Here is an 18,689-nt window from a genome sequence, read left to right on the forward strand (position 1 = left end):
AAAGTTGATGAGGGTAAAACGGTGGATGTTGTCTATATGGACTTTAGTAAGGCCTTTGACAAGGTTTCACACGGAAGGTTAGTTAAGAAGGTTCAATCGTTAGGCATTAATATCGAAGTAGTAAAATGGATTCAGCAGTGGCTGGATGGGAGACGCCAGAGAGTAGTGGTGGATAACTGTGTGTCAGATTGGAGGACGGTGTGTAGCGGTGTGCCTCAGGGATCTGTACTGGGTCCAATGCTGTTTGTCATATATATTAATGATCTGGATGATGGGGTGGTAAATTGGATTAGTAAGTATGCAGATGATACTAAGATAGGTGGCATTGTGGACAATGAAGTAGGTTTTCAAAGCTTGCAGAGAGATTTAGGCCAGTTAGAAGAGTGGGCTGAAAGATGGCAGATGGAGTTTAACGCTGAAAAATGTGAGGTGCTACATTTTGGTAGGACTAATCAAAATAGGACATACATGGTCAATGGTAGGGCATTGAAGAATGCTGTAGGACAGAGGGATCTAGGAATAATGGTGCATAGTTCCCTGAAGGTGGAATCTCATGTGGATAGGGTGGTGAAGAAAGCTTTTGGTATGCTGGCCTTTATAAATCAGAGCATTGAGTATAGGAGTTGGAATGTAATGTTGAAATTGTATAAGGCATTGGTGAGGCCAAATTTGGAGTATTGTGTACAGTTCTGATCACTGAATTGTAGGAAAGATGTCAATAAAATTGAGAGAGTACAGAGGAGATTTACTAAAATGTTGCCTGGGTTTCAGCTCCTAAGTTACAGAGAAAGGTTGAACTAGTTAGGTCTTTATTCTTTGGAGTGTAGAAAGTTGAGGGGGGACTTGATAGAGGTATTTAAAATTATGAGGGGGATAGATAGAGTTGACGTGGATAGGCTTTCTCCATTGAGAGTGGGCAAAATTCAAACAAGAGGACATGAGTTGAGAGTTAAAGGGCAAAAGTTTAGGGGTAACATGAGGGGGAACTTCTTTACTCAGAGAGTGGTAGCTGTGTGGAACGAGCTTCCAGCAGAAGTGGCTGAGGCAGGTTCGATGTTGTCGTTTAAAGTTAAATTGGATAGATATATGGACAGAAAAGGAATGGAGGGTTATGGGCTGAATGAAGGTTGGTGGGACTATGTGGGAGTAAGAGTTCGGCACGGACTAGAAGGGCCAAGATGGCCTGTTTCCATGCTGTAATTGTTATATGGTCGTAAGAGCAGGAGTCATGCCTACAACTTCATAAGCAGTTGGTTAGGCCACAGCAGGAGGACTGGATGAAGTTCTGGTTGCCACATTATCAAAAGAATGAGATTGCACTGGGGAGGGTGCAGAGGAGATTCACTTACAAGGAGACATAGGATAGTTAGGTTCGTTTCCCTTCTGCGGAGGAAGCCGAGGGAGGACCTGAGTACATGCAAGATGATCAGGGGCATAGATGGGGTAGGTAGTGAGAAACATCTCTCCTTAGGGGATGCATCTGTGACCAGAGGGCATAGATTGAAGGCAAAGAATAGAGATTTAGATGGAATCTGAAGATACTTCAAGTTTGCAACACACTGTCCCTCCTTTTGCACCTCCCCACCTCTCTCTCTGTTTCTCTCTCTCCTCTTTCTCTCTGTTTCTCTCTCCCTCTCTCTCTGTTCCTCCATTTGTCTCTCTCTCTTTCCCCACTCTGTGTGTCTTCTTCTCGCTCTCTCTCTCCCCCCACCCCCCACTCTGTATGTCTCTCCTCTCTCTCGCTCTCTCTCACTTTCTCTCTCTTTCTCTCTCTCTCACTCACTCTCTCTCTCTCTCTCTCTCTCTCTCTCGCTCTCTCTCTCACTCTCTTTCTCCACCTCTGGTTGGGAAACTGTTGTTTTTACACATGGCCTCCCCACTACCAGGGTAAGTTAGTGGTCAGTTCAGCCATCGATGACCTCCTCTATCATCCTCCCTCCCTCTCACTGTCTCTCCCATCCATCCATCTCCTCCTGCCTCCTCTAATTCCCTTTCGCTCCATCCCACCCTGCTCCTCACATCACTGGTGTCTATCTCCGTAGCCCAGCTAACTCATCTCTCCATTTCCCTGCCCAGCAAGCAGCAAATCTGCCAATGTGGTTCCCTGAAGGAGCACCACCGTGCAGTGGCAACGGAGGACAACTTTGGAGCCGCCATTATCAGCAGGTGGAACACAGATGAGCACACAACAGAGGAGCCAACAGACGCCTTCGGGGATGTTGAGTTTTTTGGGAAAGGCCGGAGACATGGAAAGGTAGGGGATATCCACCCTCCACCACCCCCACCCCACTGTGACTGTGTTCAGGACAAAAAGAGCTAACCGTGAACCTTACAGCTCAAACCAAGGTCTCTGGTTTTGCTGCTCTGAGGAAATTATCTAACTAGTCTCAGCATTCAGACTTGGAGATGCCAGAAACAGCCGGGAGTGAAAATGAAACGATTTCACTAGTTCAACAAATTAGTGACCACAAAGCATTTGAAAGCATTGACAATTATCTTGAATGTTACAATGAAAATGAAGATTTGGAGGATGCAATCATTGAAAGTATTGCATGAAGGCAGTCCATTATCTGCACTAGGTGTCTGTGCTGGTTTTGTTCATTTACAGTTATTCAAAAGAACATTGTAGTGTACACTGGATGAATTCCTCCATCGATAACTATTAAGAACGAATACATAATTTTATAGTACTGTATTAGTAGTGTTCTAATTTGTTCTATGTTTTATTTAAATACATCATTTACTCAGTTAAACAGTAATATGTCTTTTTTTAATATCTTTTTAACTATTTCCATGAAACTTTTGCTAATTGGGCAGCACTTAATTGGGCCAAAATGTACTGGTCTTGATGTATCCCAGTTAACCAGAATCCGCTGTATATTTGAGTTAGAACCATGGACTGCTTGGTTAATGGTAGGGGGTCCATGCGTAAAAAAGGTTGGGGACCCCTGATTTAGAGATACAGCTGGTAACAGGCACTCCCAGCCCAACAAGCCCCCTCTGCCCAATGAAACCCATGTGACCAATTAACCTACCAACCCAAACAAGGGAAATTCTTGCAGATGGGAGGAAACCAGAGCACTCAGAGGAAATCCACGTGGTCACGGGGAGAATGTACAAACTCCTTACAAAGAGCATTGTGGAACTAAAACCTGAACCCAGGTCACTGGTGCTGTAATAACCTGGTGCAAACTGTCACACTACTATGCCACCCCAATTTTCCTTCTGTAAATGCTGTAAACATTCTATTTTACAGAACAGCAGGGAGAGTCACAGTTGAAATGTCACCTCCAAAAGAGAGCGCAGTACACTCTCAGTACTGCACAGAGGTGTTTGTCTTATACAAAGGTCTCTGGAGTGGGATTTGAACCTTTCCTCTCTAACCTGCCAGTAAACTCTCTGTGAATACTCACTGTTGCGTATTTGACCAGAATTGGTGTTTGCGCTGTTTTAAAGATTTTTTTTAAACTGTACATCCTGAAATAAAGACTCAAACTGTCAGCAGGACAGGCAGGGTCTGTGGAGAGACTTAATGTTTCAGGTCAATGGACCTTTTTCAGAACTAGAGAAATGAGAAGACACGTGTGTTTCAAATTCAGATTCTTCATAATTCACTCATACAGTTACATGTACAATGTGTTTGATAGCATCACTTTTCTGTTTATATTGTGTTCTTTATGTTTATTGTGTTTTTTAATGGTGCTTCAGATCCACAGTACAATCACTTTGTTCTCCTTTACATGTGTGTCTTGAAGAATGACAATAAACAATCCTGAATGTTGGATTTTGAAGTTGCAGAGAGAACAGAGAGGGGTGTTTGTGAGAGGGTTGTCCAGATGACGTAGTGTTTTGGCTGCTGAAAGCAATCTGTGTGAGATAGAAAAACAAGGGGACATGTTGGAACAGTGAGACACAGAACACAACATGGCAAATTGAAACAAAAGGAAATGCTGAGGAAAATCTGATGACTTCCTAGCAGGACTGGCCAGTTCAACATAAACAGGAAAGGCTGGGTATTTGGAATTGTTGAATTCAGGATTGAGTCCCAAAGGTTGGAATGTGTCCAGATGGAGACCTGCTTCACAAACTTAGCTTGTGCTTTCAGGTGGTGAAAGACGAAAGAGCAGGGTGTGTGGAATGTGGGAGGCATCCAGAGGCAAGCTGCATGTGGAATGCTTCAAGTAATGGTGTCAGTTGTGTTCTCCCTTCTCACCCAGTTCCAAGGCAGCGAGTGACAGACGGTCACTGTTGGCTCTTTAGGCAATTCCTGGATCCTTAAGAAAAGAAGAACAGCCTCATCGCAGTCAGTAGTCAGCTGAGGGCTGCCTGAGCATGTCACCAGGCCTTGACTGATTTTCCTTGAATGAACAAGTTGATGATAGCATAATGAGGGAAAAGGGAACAGTTCAGTAACACTCCAAAAGTGTGTGTGATTCACCTGCCGAACAACAGCAGGAAGTTGCCTCTGGCTAAGGGGAGGGCCACAGAGACTTTGTGATTAAAACAGTGACCTTGGAGGCTGAATTTAAACTCTGCCACAGCCACTGGAGAAATAAAACCGGAATCATTTTCACAGAATCAGCTTCAGATGTCCGACCAGTGGAGAGGGAAATGCACGACCTTCACTCATTACCCATTTGTCATATGTATATCAAAACATCCAAGCAAACAGTGAAATACGGCATTTGCCTCATATGCAGGGAGCAGCCCACAAGTGTCACCATGCTTCCAGTGCCAGTATAGCACGCCCACAACTGACTAACTCTAAACTGTACGTCTTCACAATGTGGGAGGCCATTCAGCCCATTCGATCATGCTGACTCCCATCATTCCCATCCCCACTGTCATTGCTCTGCACCCCTAAAAACCCATCTTCTCTCACACAGCGCTCACAAAAAATCCTTGATCCTTTAAACACATACCTAAACTAATTTACGGAGGCCAATTAGCCTCAAGACATATCTTTGGAATGTGGCAGGAAACCAGATGAAACCCACAGGGAGATCGTGAAAACTTCACACGGACAGCGCCTAAGGTCAGGATTGAACCCAGGTCTCTGTAGCTAGAAAGCAGTAGCACTACCTGCTGAACCTTCCTGCTCCCCATTTGTTTAAGTTCTAATTTTATCTTCAGACCAATGAATTAATCAACTACCAGATTGCTGTTTGTACTCAATCTAGTTCAGTAAAGCCTTTGGTGAAGGACTTTGCGGATATGTAAGTGACTCCAGACCCAGAGGCGGGCTCTCCAAAGTAGTCCAGTAACTCACAGTTCAAGCACAATTGGGATGGTAATTAATGCTGACCGTAAGCGTAGCCCGTGAAAAGTTAACACCAAAAATTTTACAGATCAGTTATTATTCTGTCCAACCCGTGTGGGCTAGCCCTATGAACATGTTCGCCAATTTAACCCATTGCCCCCACTCTTTTGCAACGGGCCAATTGAAACGTCCCTCCAAGTCTCTGTTGATTCCTGTAAAATAGACACTGGTGAGGGCCTTGAGCCTACTCTGCAGCCTGAAAGGATGATAGCTGACCTGCTTCTCCTGGCCCTGGGCGGGTATGGTGGTAAGTTCGAAGTCCTATGTCAGCTCCCTCCAGGAGGGAGGCAAAAGCTGAGAAAAGATTTATTGATTAGCTTTTATTTGTCACATGTACATCAAAACGTACAGTGAAATCCATCAGCAACACACAAAAAAGGCTGAGGAACTCAGCAGGTCAGGCAGCATCTATGGAAATGAATAAACAGTTCAAGCTGAGTCTTAGCCCGAAACATCAACTGTTTACTCAGTTTCATCAATGCTGCCTGACCTGCTGAGTTCCTCCAGCATTTTGTGTGTGTTGCTTTGCAGGATTTCCAGCATCTGCAGGATCTCTTGGGACAGTGAAATACAGTCTTTGCATAAAATCAAATCAGCCAAGATTTTGCAGGACATTTTCAAGTGTTGGCCACACTTCAGGCTCCAACATTGTACAGCCACATCTCATGAACCCGAACCATGGGTCTTTGGAATGTGGGAGAAAACTGGAGCACCCAGAGGAAACCCACACGAACACAGGGAGAATGTACAAACTCCCTTCGGACTGTGAACCCCGAAGTTACGGCTGGCTGCTGTAAAGTAATTGCACTAACCGTTACCGTTCTATACTGTGGACACAGAGGAGGGAAGCAACTACTGCAGTGAAGGGATGGAGGTTATCCACATTGAGGAATCTCTGTTACAGTTGCAATCTCATCTCCCAGCTAGAAAATTCCTGAAACACACATAAAAGTTGCTGGTGAACGCAGCAGGCCAGGCAGCATCTCTAGGAAGAGGTGCAGTCGACGTTTCAGGCCGAGACCCTTCGTCTAGCGTTCACCAGCAACTTTTATGTGTGTTGCTTGAATTTCCAGCATCTGCAGAATTCCTGTTGTTTAGGAAATTCCTGATTCATCTTGGACACCAGACAACTCCACACCAAAATCCTGGTGGACTGAGAGAGACCTGCACCCGCAGGGGTATTATATTCTGGAGGAACCAAGAGAGCCTGTTCTCTCCAATGGGAGGAAGTAATATCATGTAGCACCAAGTTGTAGAGTCATAGAGAGACAGCAAAGAAAGAGACTTTTCAGCCTAACAAGTCCATACATCTATTAACCACTAATCCTACTTTACTATTTGCATCAATCCTACTTACTGGGGTGGCACAGTAATGTAGTGGTTAGTATAACACTATTACAACACCAGTGACACGTGTTCCATTCCGCCGCTGTCTGTATGGAGTTTGCATGTTCTCCCTGTGACGTGTAGCTTTCCTCTGGGTGCTCCAGTTTCCTCCCATATTCCAAAGATGGAAGAGTTAGTATGTCAATTGTTCATACAGCTATGAACATGTTTTATTGTATTACTACAGTTATGCTGTTGGGTATTTTATTATCCACAACTTTTCTGTAAAACGCAGTGTGATCTGTTAATCAAACTTTACAGTCTAGTATTTTGCTTTCTGTTAAGATAAGGAGTCATTTGAACCGCTTAGGAATGCTATATCAGCCAATTGGGTTTGCCTTGATAATATTCTGACCAATGGAATGCTATGGAACATTCGAGAGAGATTGGTGGCATTAAATTTCTAGGAGAACGTGAGTTGGTTTTGGGTCTTCCCGCAGGAGTTGGGGGAGAAATGAGGAGCGGAGAAGAGCACAATGGAAGATGCTCACAGAACCCTGCCAGAAGGACAGGCACCGTTGGAAGAAGTTCTTTGTGCAAACAATTGGTTCCATTGAGGAAGTGCCAATACTTCTGAGTTTCCCAGTTAGAGGGAAGTTCAAACTGTGGCTGGTGTTTTAATGCAGAACGTGGGTTCAGCGCTGTGAGTAATTAAAGCAAAGCACCCAACTACCCAGCAATGAGCTCCAACGTTCATGTGCACATTATAGATGGGTTCTTTTATAATGGACTCTTTTTCTGTTAACGCTTTGTTAAAGTTGAAAACTTTGTAAATATATTTCCACTTTAAGTTTATGCCAGTGTGAGTTCCATTATTTCATGGTGAACAGTAATTTGTGTATGGAGCAGTATCTATACGACATTCACCATAACTTTCGTTCCCTCAATGGAACATTCCAACTTTTCTGTTTGGTTGAACTCGAATCACACTGACCGTAGACATGTGTTGTTTATTAGAGGTGGCTGTCTCGCCATTACCCATGCATTGCTGAATCACGTGGCTGTTAGCCAGAGATATTAATGAACTTAATTTGTTATGAGCTGCAGTGAAAGGGTTACATATTTGGGGGCTCATCCGGGATAGAATGCTGTATGACTGCTGTATAAGGATTGGTGAAGCGTTTTTTTTTGTTTAAGCCTGTATTTAAATTGGTGTTTTAAGTGTAACATAATTAAGGTATTTTAATATAGATACCATGAAAATTAAGGTCTGGTGCAACAAGAAGGGATTATCCACTCGAAATACTTGCGTTCTGAGTGAGGTTTCTGCCAGAATTATTGATGACATGTTATATGGAATGGTGAGTTCTGTAAAGTATTGGGGAAAGTTACACTGATTGGCATTTAGATAAATCAATTGTAAAAATGTTGTGCTAGTACACACCACCGGTGACATGACTGAGTTCACACTGCCTGATAGCATAGGGGTACCTGGAGAGGCAGGCCACGGCCAGTTCATATCTTTAAAGTTGCTGAGAATGTAACTGAGTGTGGTGAAAATTCTGAAGGTGAAGATTTTAAAGGCAAATTCTTTATTTCTACGGAGTGAGGAGAAGACTTTGTCTGATGTTAAAAGTCTAATAGGTCCTTCAGCTGTTGATTTAAATTTTGAACTGGTCCATCCTCACCCTCCTCCATCTTTTACTCAGTTACTTAGAGAGCAAGAGAGGAGGAAAATATTATGGAGAATCAGAATAATTCCAACAGTTGGGCAATGTCTTCAGTTGTAGCCCCTACTGCTAAAGTGACCCCTGATGCCACACAAGTAGAGGTTTTGCAAAAAGAAGTGAAAACGTCCATGCCGAGGTATCTTGGTTGATATCTGCTAATACTGCAGCTAAACATGACAAGTCCACTAGGAAACCCAGCCCACCTTTAGGACTTACTAAGCAGAGGAATGCTGCTGAAGACAGTCTTTGGAATTGGGAGATGACTGATAGTTTCTGTAACAACTGTGGAGAAGGTGGACATTTCAAGAGAAACTGTGACAGGAAAATCTTTGAAAAGTAAATCAGTGGTTAATCAGTTAGGAAAAAGAAGAGGCAAAACTACAGAGGGACCCAGTAACGGAATGACATAATGTCCTGGAGCAAACACATTCTAATCAGTGTATCACCACAAATACTAAAGTGCAAAACACTACTCCTGTAAGTTTACAAACTCTGATGTATCCATATACAGATTGAAGGTATTTATGCTAGAGCCTTACATGACACAGATTCTCAGTTACTTTACTGCACAGATCCTTTTACAACTGGTATTTGATGCATTTGCCATTGACGCCTCTCACTGCCCTTGAGATTTGGGGGCTTAGTGCTGATGAGTACTCATATGATGGTTACTTCTTGTTTTGGAAGCAGATGTTGGAGTAGCTGAAACTATTGATTCATTAGTGTTGGTCTGCCCTGATCTGGTCAAAAAAAGGAGCAGCTTCCATACATGTGAGAACAAATACTTCCACTGAGAGAAGTCTCATGGGAGCATGCAAGGAGAGGAGTGGAGAGAATTGTCTGAAAACCTTGTTCATTCATCCTATGGTCAGAGCTGCTTTTGAGAAGGTACAAATTCCTCCTAAGCCAGATGATGAGCATAAATGAGAAACTGTGTGGAATACCCAGTATAACCTTGTCATGTTACATTCTGGAGGAGTAGCTAGAGTGACAGGAACCCCCAGATTTGCCCAACACCTTGGCCTTCCTGGTGGAATCCCTGGATGATCAGGAAGAAGAGTCAAACCTACCTGCAGGAGTGCTGGTGAGACCTGAACTGCAGAGATCTTCAGCTGTCTATGCAAACAAGATTACAGTGATTGTCAGGAATATCTCAAGAAGAGATGTTACTCTCCGACGTGGGATGCAAATTGTACATCTTTTTCCTGTGACAGCATGTCTAGTTTTCTGGTGAGGAGAATGGAAAGGAGACAGTCTCCTGGGTTGGGTAAGTTGACATTGAAATCATTCAACTCTGGTGACTCACCGATACCCGAGGAATGGGAAAAGAGATTAACTGAGAAGATGTTGGAATGTGAAGATGCCTTTCCTACTGACAAGCTTGATGTTAGTTCCTCCAACACACTATTAGAGTGACAGAGGACACATCTTTCCGAGAGAGGTCTCAGCAGCTGGCACCAGCAGAAGTTGAAGATGTTCGGCAGCACCTGCTTAAACTAAAGGAAGTTGGAATTACCACTCGGTTGAGAAGTCCCCATTCATCACCCATATTTGTTGTGAGGAAAAAGAATGGGAAGGTACAAATGTGGGCTGATTATCAAACATTGAACAGACGTACGGTCCCAGACCGATATACTGTTTCATGGATTGAGAATGCTCTGGCCTACTTAAGTGGAAGCAAATGGTTCAGTGTGTGGATCTAATAAGTGGCTATTATCAAAAACCCGTGAGTGAAGAAGAAAAGATGGCATTCATATGTCTGCTTGGATTTTTCCAGTATGAAAGCATATCTCAGTGCATATCAGGAGCACCTGCTACTTTCCAACATGTCATGGAACAGACTGTTGGAGACATGAACCTACTTGAGGTACTGATATACTTGGATGATCTCATGGTGTTGGGATCAACACTTGAGGAGAATAAGACAAGACTACTGAGGATGTTAGACTGCCTGAGAACTGAAGGTTTAAAACTGTCTTTGGACAAGTGCCAGTTCTGTAAGATGTTGGTCAACTATGTAGGACACATAGTCTCGCAGAATGGAGTGGCTATGGATCCGTCTAAGATAGAGGCAGGAGCCATGTGGTCAAGGCCCAAGAATGTAAGTCCCCTACATTCATTCCTTGGGTTTTGTTGCTACTACTGGAGATTTGTAAAGGACTATTCCAGAGTAAGCCACCCTTTGAATCAACTCCTGTGTGGTTACCCTCCCTCAGCAAAGAAAGGGAGAACAAAGGGAGAAGAAGCCAAGGTTTATCTTAGACCTTCAGAGTCTTTTGGGGAAAGATGAGATGCAAAGTGCGAAGAGGCTTACTGACTAAAGCACCTGTGCTTGCCTCTGCAAACCCCCAGTTGCCATATGTACTACATACAGATGCTAGCCATGAAGGTTTAGGTGGCATTTTATATCGGGATCAAGGTAAAGTGCTGAGACCTGTTGCTTTCATCAGCTGGAGTTTGTCACCATCCAAATAGAACTACCCTGTTCACAAATTGGAGTTTCTGGCATTGAAATGGGCAGTGGTAGACAATTTAAGTGAATATCTACTGTATATGTTGCCAAGTTCATGGTGAGGACCGACAACAATCCACTAACTTATATTATGATCTTAGCAAAATTGGATGCCACAGATCATCACTGGTTGACAGCACTGTCTGTTTATGATTTAAGTCTTAAATACTGTCTGGGAAGTCAGAACATTGATATGGATGCATTGTCACGATGCTCTCATAAGATGCCAGCAACAAACGGAGAGTGGGAGGACATTCCTGCCTTTGGTGTTAAGGCAATGTGTCAGCTTCACACAGTTGAAAAATCAGAGCAAAGCCTTTGGCCTGATAGAGCTGCTGATCATTTGGGAGCTTCTAGCCAATCCATTCCACAAGCATATTGCAAGCTGACTGTGCTGAACACGAAGCAGTTGCCAGCCTTGAGTCCTGCTGAATTGACAGGAGCAGAGTGAGATGACCCTTGTGTAGGTGACAACTTGGTCATCTGTTCTCAAAGGGGATATGGCCCAAGTTGAGAAGACGAAACAACCTAACTTACCCCTTAAAAGGTTCGTCCATCATCACCGATGAAGACCTCGACACCATTAGTACTTCTTACGAGGTCGAGTTGCTAGCTCGACACTCAACCTGGCACGGATGGAAAGGGTGTCTGGGAGCGGCCCAACTGGATTCGAACTTGGGAACCTTCGCTCCAGAGTCCGGCACTGATGACACTGCGCCACCAGCCGGCTATGGTATCGAGACTAGCACTTGATTTGGATTTAAGACCATAAGAACATAAGACAAAGGAGCAGAAGTAGGCCATTCGGCCCATCGAGTCTGCTCCGCCATTTCATCATGAGCTGATCCATTTTATCCTATTTAGTCCCACTGCCCCGCCTTCTCACCATAACCTTTGATGCCCTGGCTACTCAGATACCTATCAATCTCTGCCTTAAAGACACCCAATGACTTGGCCTCCACTGCTGCCCGTGGCAACAAATTCCATAGATTCACCACCCTCTGACTAAAAAAATTTTTTCGCATTTCTGTTCTGAAAGGGCGCCCTTCAATCCTGAAGTCATGCCCTCTCGTACTAGACTCCCCCATCATGGGAAACAACTTTGCCACATCCACTCTGTCCATGCCTTTTAACATTCGAAATATTTCTATGAGGTCTCCCCTCATTCTTCTAAACTCCAAGGAATACAGTCCAAAAGCGGACAAATGTTCCTCATATGTTAACCCTCTCATTCCCGGAATCATTCTCGTGAATCTTCTCTGTACCCTCTCCAACGTCAGCACATCCTTTCTTAAATAAGGAGACCAAAACTACCCACAGTACTCCAAGTGAGGTCTCACCAGCGCCTTATAGAGCCTCAACATCACATCCCTGCTCCTATACTCTATTCCTCTAGAAATGAATGCCGACATTGCATTCGCCTTCTTCACTGCTGACTCAACCTGGAGGTTAACTTAAGGGAATCCTGTACGAGGACTCCCAAGTCCCGTTGCATCTCAGAACTTTGAATTCTTTCCCCATTTAAATAATAGTCTGCCCGTTTATTTTTTCTGCCAAAGTGCATAACCATACACTTTCCAACATTGTACTTCATTTGCCACTTCTCAGCCCATTCTTCCAATCTATCCAAGTCTCTCTGCAGACTCTCCGTTTCCTCAGCACTACCGGCCCCTCCACCTATCTTCGTATCGTCAGCAAACTTAGCCACAAAGCCATCTATTCCATAATCCAAATCGTTGATGTACAGTGTAAAAAGAAGCGGCCCCAACACGGACCCCTGTGGAACACCACTGGTAACCGGCAGCCAACCAGAATAGGATCCCTTCATTCCCACTCTCTGTTTCCTGCCAATCAGCCAACGCTCGATCCACGTATGTAACTTTCCTGTAATTCCATGGGCTCTTATCTTGTTAAGCAGCCTCATATGTGGCACCTTGTCAAAGGCCTTCTGAAAATCCAAATATACAACATCCACTGCATCTCCCTTGTCTAGCCTACTGGTAATTTCCTCGAAAAATTGTAATAGGTTTGTCAGGCAGGATTTTCCTTTAAGGAATCCATGCTGAGTTCTGACTATCTTGTCATATGCCTCCAGGTACTCTGTAACCTCATCCTTGACAATCGACTCCAACAACTTCCCAACCACTGACGTCAAGCTAACAGGTCTATAATCTCCTTTTTGCTCCCTTGCCCCCTTCTTAAATAGCGGAGTGAGATTTGCTATCTTCCAGTCCTCCGGAACCATGCCAGAATCTATCGACTTTTGAAAGATCATCGCTAATGCCTCCGCAATCTCCACAGCTACTTCCTTCAGAACACAAGGGTGCATTCCATCTGGTCCAGGAGATTTATCTACCTTTAGCCTATTCAGCTTCCTGAGTACTTTCTCTGTTGTAATTGTGACTGTGCACACTTCTCTTCCCTGCCATCCTTGAGTGTCCGGTATCCTGCTGTCTTCCTCAGTGAAGACTGATGCAAAATACTTGTTCAGTTCCTCTGCCATCTCCTCATCTCCCATTACAATTTCTCCAGTATCATTTTCTATCGGTCCTATATCTACTCTCACCTGTCTTTTACTCTTTATATACTTGGAAAAGCTTTTAGTATCCTCTTCGATATTATTTGCTGGTTTCCTTTCATAGTTAATCTTTTCTCTTTTAATGACCTTCTTGGTTTCCTTTTGTAAGGTTTTAAAGACTTCCCAATCCTCTGTCTTCCCACTAATTTTTGCTTCCTTGTATGCCCTCTCCATAGCTTTAACTTTGGCTTTGACGTCTCTTGTCAACCACGGTTGCATCCTTTTTCCACTCGAAAATTTCTTCTTTTTTGGAATATACCTGTCTTGCACATTCCTCATTTCTCGCATAAACTCCAGCCACTGCTGCTCCGCTGTCTTTCCTGCCAGTGTCCCTTTCCAGTCAACCTTGGCCAGTTCCTCTCTCATGCCACTGTAGTTTCCTTTACTCCACTGAAGCACCGACACATCAGATTTCGGCTTCTCTTTTTCTAATTTCACAGTGAACTCAATCATGTTATGATCACTGCCTCCTAAGGATTCCTTCACCTCAATCTCTCCAGTCACCTCCGGTTCATTACACAATACCCAATCCAGTACAGCCGATCCCCTAGTGGGCTCAACAACAAGGTGTTCTAAAAAGCTATCTCGCAGACATTCTACAAATTCTCTCTCTTGAGATCCAGTGCCGACCTGATTTTTCCAATCTACTCGCATGTTAAAATCCCCCACAATTATAATAACACTGCCCTTCTGACAAGCCTTTTCTATTTCCAGTTGTAATTTGTAGTCCATATCCCTGCAGCTGTTTGGAGGCCTATAAATAACTGCCATCAGGGTCCTTTTACCCCTGCTATTCCTTAGCTCAACCCATAAAGATTCTGCACCTTCCGATCCTATATCACCTCTTTCTAATGATTTAATATCATTTCTTACCAATAAAGCCACGCCTCCCCCTCTGCCTACCTTCCTATTCTTCCGATACAGCGTGTATCCTTGGACGTTCAGCTCCCAGAGACATGCATCCTTTAGCCAGGTCTCAGTGATGGCCACAATATCATACCTGCCAATCTGTAGCTGTACAACAAGATCATCCACCTTATTTCTTATGCTGCGTGCATTTAAGTACAACACCTTAAGACCAGTATTCGATACTTTTTGCTTTGATTTCACTGCAACTTTATTGCACTGCAACTCATCCCAATGGCCACACATTTGCCCCATCACCTGCCTGTCTTTTCTGACATCTTTACTGCTCACTATCTTAGATTTATTTCTGTTTTCGTCTTCTTCCGCTCTATCATTCCGGTTCCCATCCCCCTGCCAAATTAGTTTAAACCCTCCCTAACAGCTCTATTAAACTCTCCCGCCAGGATATTGGTCCCCTTTGGGTTCAGGTGTAACCTGTCCTTTTTGAACAGGTCATACTTCCCCCAGAAGAGATCCCAATTATCCAAGAATCTGAAGCCCTGCCCCCTACACCAGTCTCTCAGCCAGGCATTCATCTGCCTGATCCGACTACTCTTGCCCTCGCTAGCACGTGGCACAGGTAGCAATCCCGAGATTACTACCCTGGAGGTCTTGCTTCTCAGCTTCCTTCCTAACTCCTGGAAATCTCTCTTCAGGACCTCCTCCTTTGTCCTATCTATGTCATTGGTACCAACATTACCAAGACAACTGGCTGCTCACCCTCCCCCTTTAGAATATTCAGGACCCGATCCGAGACATCCCGTACCCTGGCACCTGGGAGGCAACACACCATGCGGGTATCTCTGTCGGGCTCACAGAATCTCCTGTCTGTTCCCCTGACTATGGAATCCCCCACGACTACCGCATTTCTCTTCTCCCTCCTTCTCTCCTGCACAACAGCACCAGGCTCAGTGCCAGAGACCCGGTCACCGTGGGCGTCCCCCGTCAGGTCATCCCCCTCAACAGCATCCAGAACAAGATATTTGTTGCTGAGGGGGACAGCCACAGGGGTGCTCTCCACTATCCGGGCATTTCCCTTCCCTCTCTTGACAGTCACCCAGCTTTCTGACCCCTGTAGCCTAGGGATGACTACCTCCCTGTAGCTCCTGTCTATCACCTCTTCACTTTCCCTGATAAGCACTAGGTCATCAAGCTGCAGCTGCAGATCCCTAACACGGTCTCTGAGGAGCTGCAACTCGGTGCACCTGGCGCAGATGTGGCCATCAGGGAGGCTGGAAGTCTCCCTGGATTCCCATATCTGACACCCTGAACAAAGCACTAACCCTGCAGGCATGCTATCTAATTCTACATGAATGAAACAAGAAAAATAAGTCTACTCACCCACTTATCATATTGTAAGTGAGGGAGAGTTGCGCAGCGTCAGCCTCACTCTCTCCTCCCAATTCCCATCTGGATCCAATGGCAAAACAGAGTCGAGATGGCTGGAGATGGGACTAGACGCAGTGGATGACCAGGACATCTTCTGTGTCTTGTCCTGCTCTACACGTTCCACGACGCTTGCAGAGACCGCCTTCTTGACCGTTGGACCTTCCATTGGTCTCATCTGCTCAATCTGCCCATGCTGGGATCTTCACGTGCTGAGATAGACAACTCCCTATCTCACCGTGTGTTTGAGACCTGTCGGCTACCCTCACCTGGTTCAGCCGGCTGTCGCATGCAAACAGCTACGAGGAGCCACAGGTGAGAACTGAGTGCCAGGTGGGGACCAGAGGTGGACAAACTGCCTTGAAAAGGATGCAACATGTTCCCTCACCAGAAGTGCTACCCCTGACATCCCATACACCCCAAACATACCCCTACTGATGAGGGAAAGGAGTTGAGGAACAAAGTTCTATACAGGGTTGCGTCTCCTCCAAACAGAACTCGATGTTCCCAGATGGTTTTGCCTGAGAAGTACCGGAAGATTGTACTGAGGTCACTTCATAATGACTCAGGGCATTTGGGGTTTGACAAGACCTATGATTGGTCTGAGATCGGTTCTATTGGCCACAAATGAAGCCTGAGGTTGAAGATTTCTGTAAGTTGTGTATCCGTTGTATTCAGAGAAAGACGCTACGTAGAAGAGTTGCTCCCTTGTCTATCTACAAAGCATGGGACCACTTGATTTAGAGTGTATGAATTTCCTTTCCATAGAGCCTCATTCTAGTAATACTGTGAATGTCTTGGTCATCACTGACCACTACACCAGATGCGCTCAGGCCTTCCCACAAAGGATCAGAGAGCACCCACAGTTGAAAGAGTGTTATAGGAGAAATATTTTATTCATTATGGCCTCCTGAGAAGGATACACAGTAATCAGGGAAGGGATTTTGAGAGTTGGCTCATGCATGAGTTACTGAGCATGCTTGGAGTTGAGAAGTCAAGGACTATGCCATATCACCCACAAGGTGATCCTCAGCCTAAGAGATTCAACAGGAACTCTGGATGCCAACAAAAAGAGCAAGTGGAGCCGACATATTGGACATTTGGTACACTGTTATAACTGCACTCAGAGTGAAGACACTGGCTACTCGTCATACTATCTGATGTTCTGAGATGAAATGAGGTTACCTGTGGATCTTTGCTTTGGAAACAGTGGAAGGACTTACCGCAGAAGATGTATCTCAAGCATGTGTCTGACATAAGGAAAGAAATGCCAAAAGTTTATGAGCTAGCAGTGGTTTCAGCTACCAAACAAAACGAAGTAAAGAAGAAGAGATATGATCAAATGATCAAGTTCACTCAACTGATACCTGGAGATAGAGTTCTAATAAGAAATTTGGGACCACAGGGGAAGCATAAGTTGGCCAACCACTGGGTTTCTATGCCTTACGTAGTGGAGAGCCAGATGCCAAATTTGTCAGTTTTCCAGTTGAAGCCAGAAGATGGGAATAGCCCTGTCAAAATTCTTCATCGGTATCACCTTTTACCCCTAGGGCAGGGAGTGCACATGACCCAGAGTCTGACATGGAACCTACATCTAGTGAAAGAACTCTGCAAAGGAGAAGGAGAAAAGAAAGGCAATAAGCTGAGGATAAGCCAGACAATAGAGTGATTTCAATGGAAAGATCTTAAAAGAAACCAAATGAGCCCACTGAAGCCTGTACAGACTCAGAGAATGAAGAAGTGGGCATGTGGTATGCCTTACCTTATGCAAACTTCCGGAAAGTTGATGAAGAGATGTCTAAATCTTCCAGTCTGGACCTGATCTAGTGGGGGGGAGGGAGACAGCCAGACATGATATTGGACAGTGAAGGGGAACTGGGCTCAAATATAATTGGATTAAAAGCTGAATTCAGTCAGGGGTCAGGAGGAACTGAGCTGCAGGAAGGTACGAGTGATAGACAGGGTGAGGCATTTCCAAGTTAAGAGGAACAGTCACAGGGAGCTGCTGAGACTGAAGAAGCTGAAATTGAGATGAGAAGGTTTCAGAGAGGCAGGAAACCTCCAGACGGGCTGGCAAGTGATATGTCTGGGAAACAGAGTGTTGTGTTATTCCCAGTGGTGAGATATGTTACTTCCATTTACAAATGGATTGGAGGTTCTGTAATCACAACATTCATTTGAATACTATGTTATTAATAATGGTGTAATAAGTTTCAAAGTCATGAGAACATGATTATTTTTGTTTTGGGGGGGGGTGTGAATTTAATACCCTGGTTAAGAAAATGTTTTATTGTATTACTACAGTTATACTGTTGGGTATTTTACTCTCTTCAACTTTGCTGTAAAATGCAGTGCGTTCTGTTAATCAAACTTTACAGCCCAGTATTTTGGTTTCTGTTAAGATAGGGAGTCATTTGATCCACTTAGGAATGTTGTGTCAGCCAATCAGGTTTGTCTTGATAACATTCTGGCCAATGGGATGCCATGGAACATTCGAGAGAGATTGGTGGCATCAAATTTCTAGGAGAGTGTGGGTTGGTTTTGGGTCTTCCTGTACAAGTTGGGGGAGAAGTGAAGAGCAGAGAAGAGCACAAAGCAAGATGCTTGCAGAACCCTGCTCGAAGGACAAGCACCACTGGAAGAAGTTTTTTGTGCAGACAAATGGTTCCAAGGAGGAAGGCCAATACTTCTGAATCAGCCAGTTAGTTCGTAGCGGAATTCGAAGGAAGTTCAAACTGTGACTGGTGTCTTTAATGCAGAATGTGGGTCCAGCGTCATGAGTAATTAAAGCGAAGAACCTGACTACCCAGCAATGAGCCCCAACATTTATGTGCACATTATAGATGGGTTTAACCATAATGGGCCCTTTTTCTGTTAACTCTTTGTTAAAGTTGAAAAATTTGTAAATATACTTCCACTTTAAGTTTATGC

At 44.4% G+C, this 18,689-nt stretch overlaps 1 protein-coding gene across 1 annotated transcript in view; it reads left to right on the forward strand.

The window, feature by feature from the left end:
• LOC140205474 (transient receptor potential cation channel subfamily M member 4-like) overlaps nucleotides 1-18,689 on the forward strand; it is a 133,663-nt gene that overhangs the window by 16,301 nt on the left and 98,673 nt on the right. Inside the window, exon 3 of the mRNA XM_072273082.1 lies at nucleotides 2,077-2,254. Coding sequence (XP_072129183.1) covers nucleotides 2,077-2,254 — 178 coding nt within the window. The remainder of the gene's footprint in view (nucleotides 1-2,076; nucleotides 2,255-18,689) is intronic.

The sequence above is a fragment of the Mobula birostris genome, chromosome 11 (assembly GCF_030028105.1).
Source record: "Mobula birostris isolate sMobBir1 chromosome 11, sMobBir1.hap1, whole genome shotgun sequence".
Lineage (NCBI taxonomy): Eukaryota > Metazoa > Chordata > Chondrichthyes > Myliobatiformes > Myliobatidae > Mobula > Mobula birostris.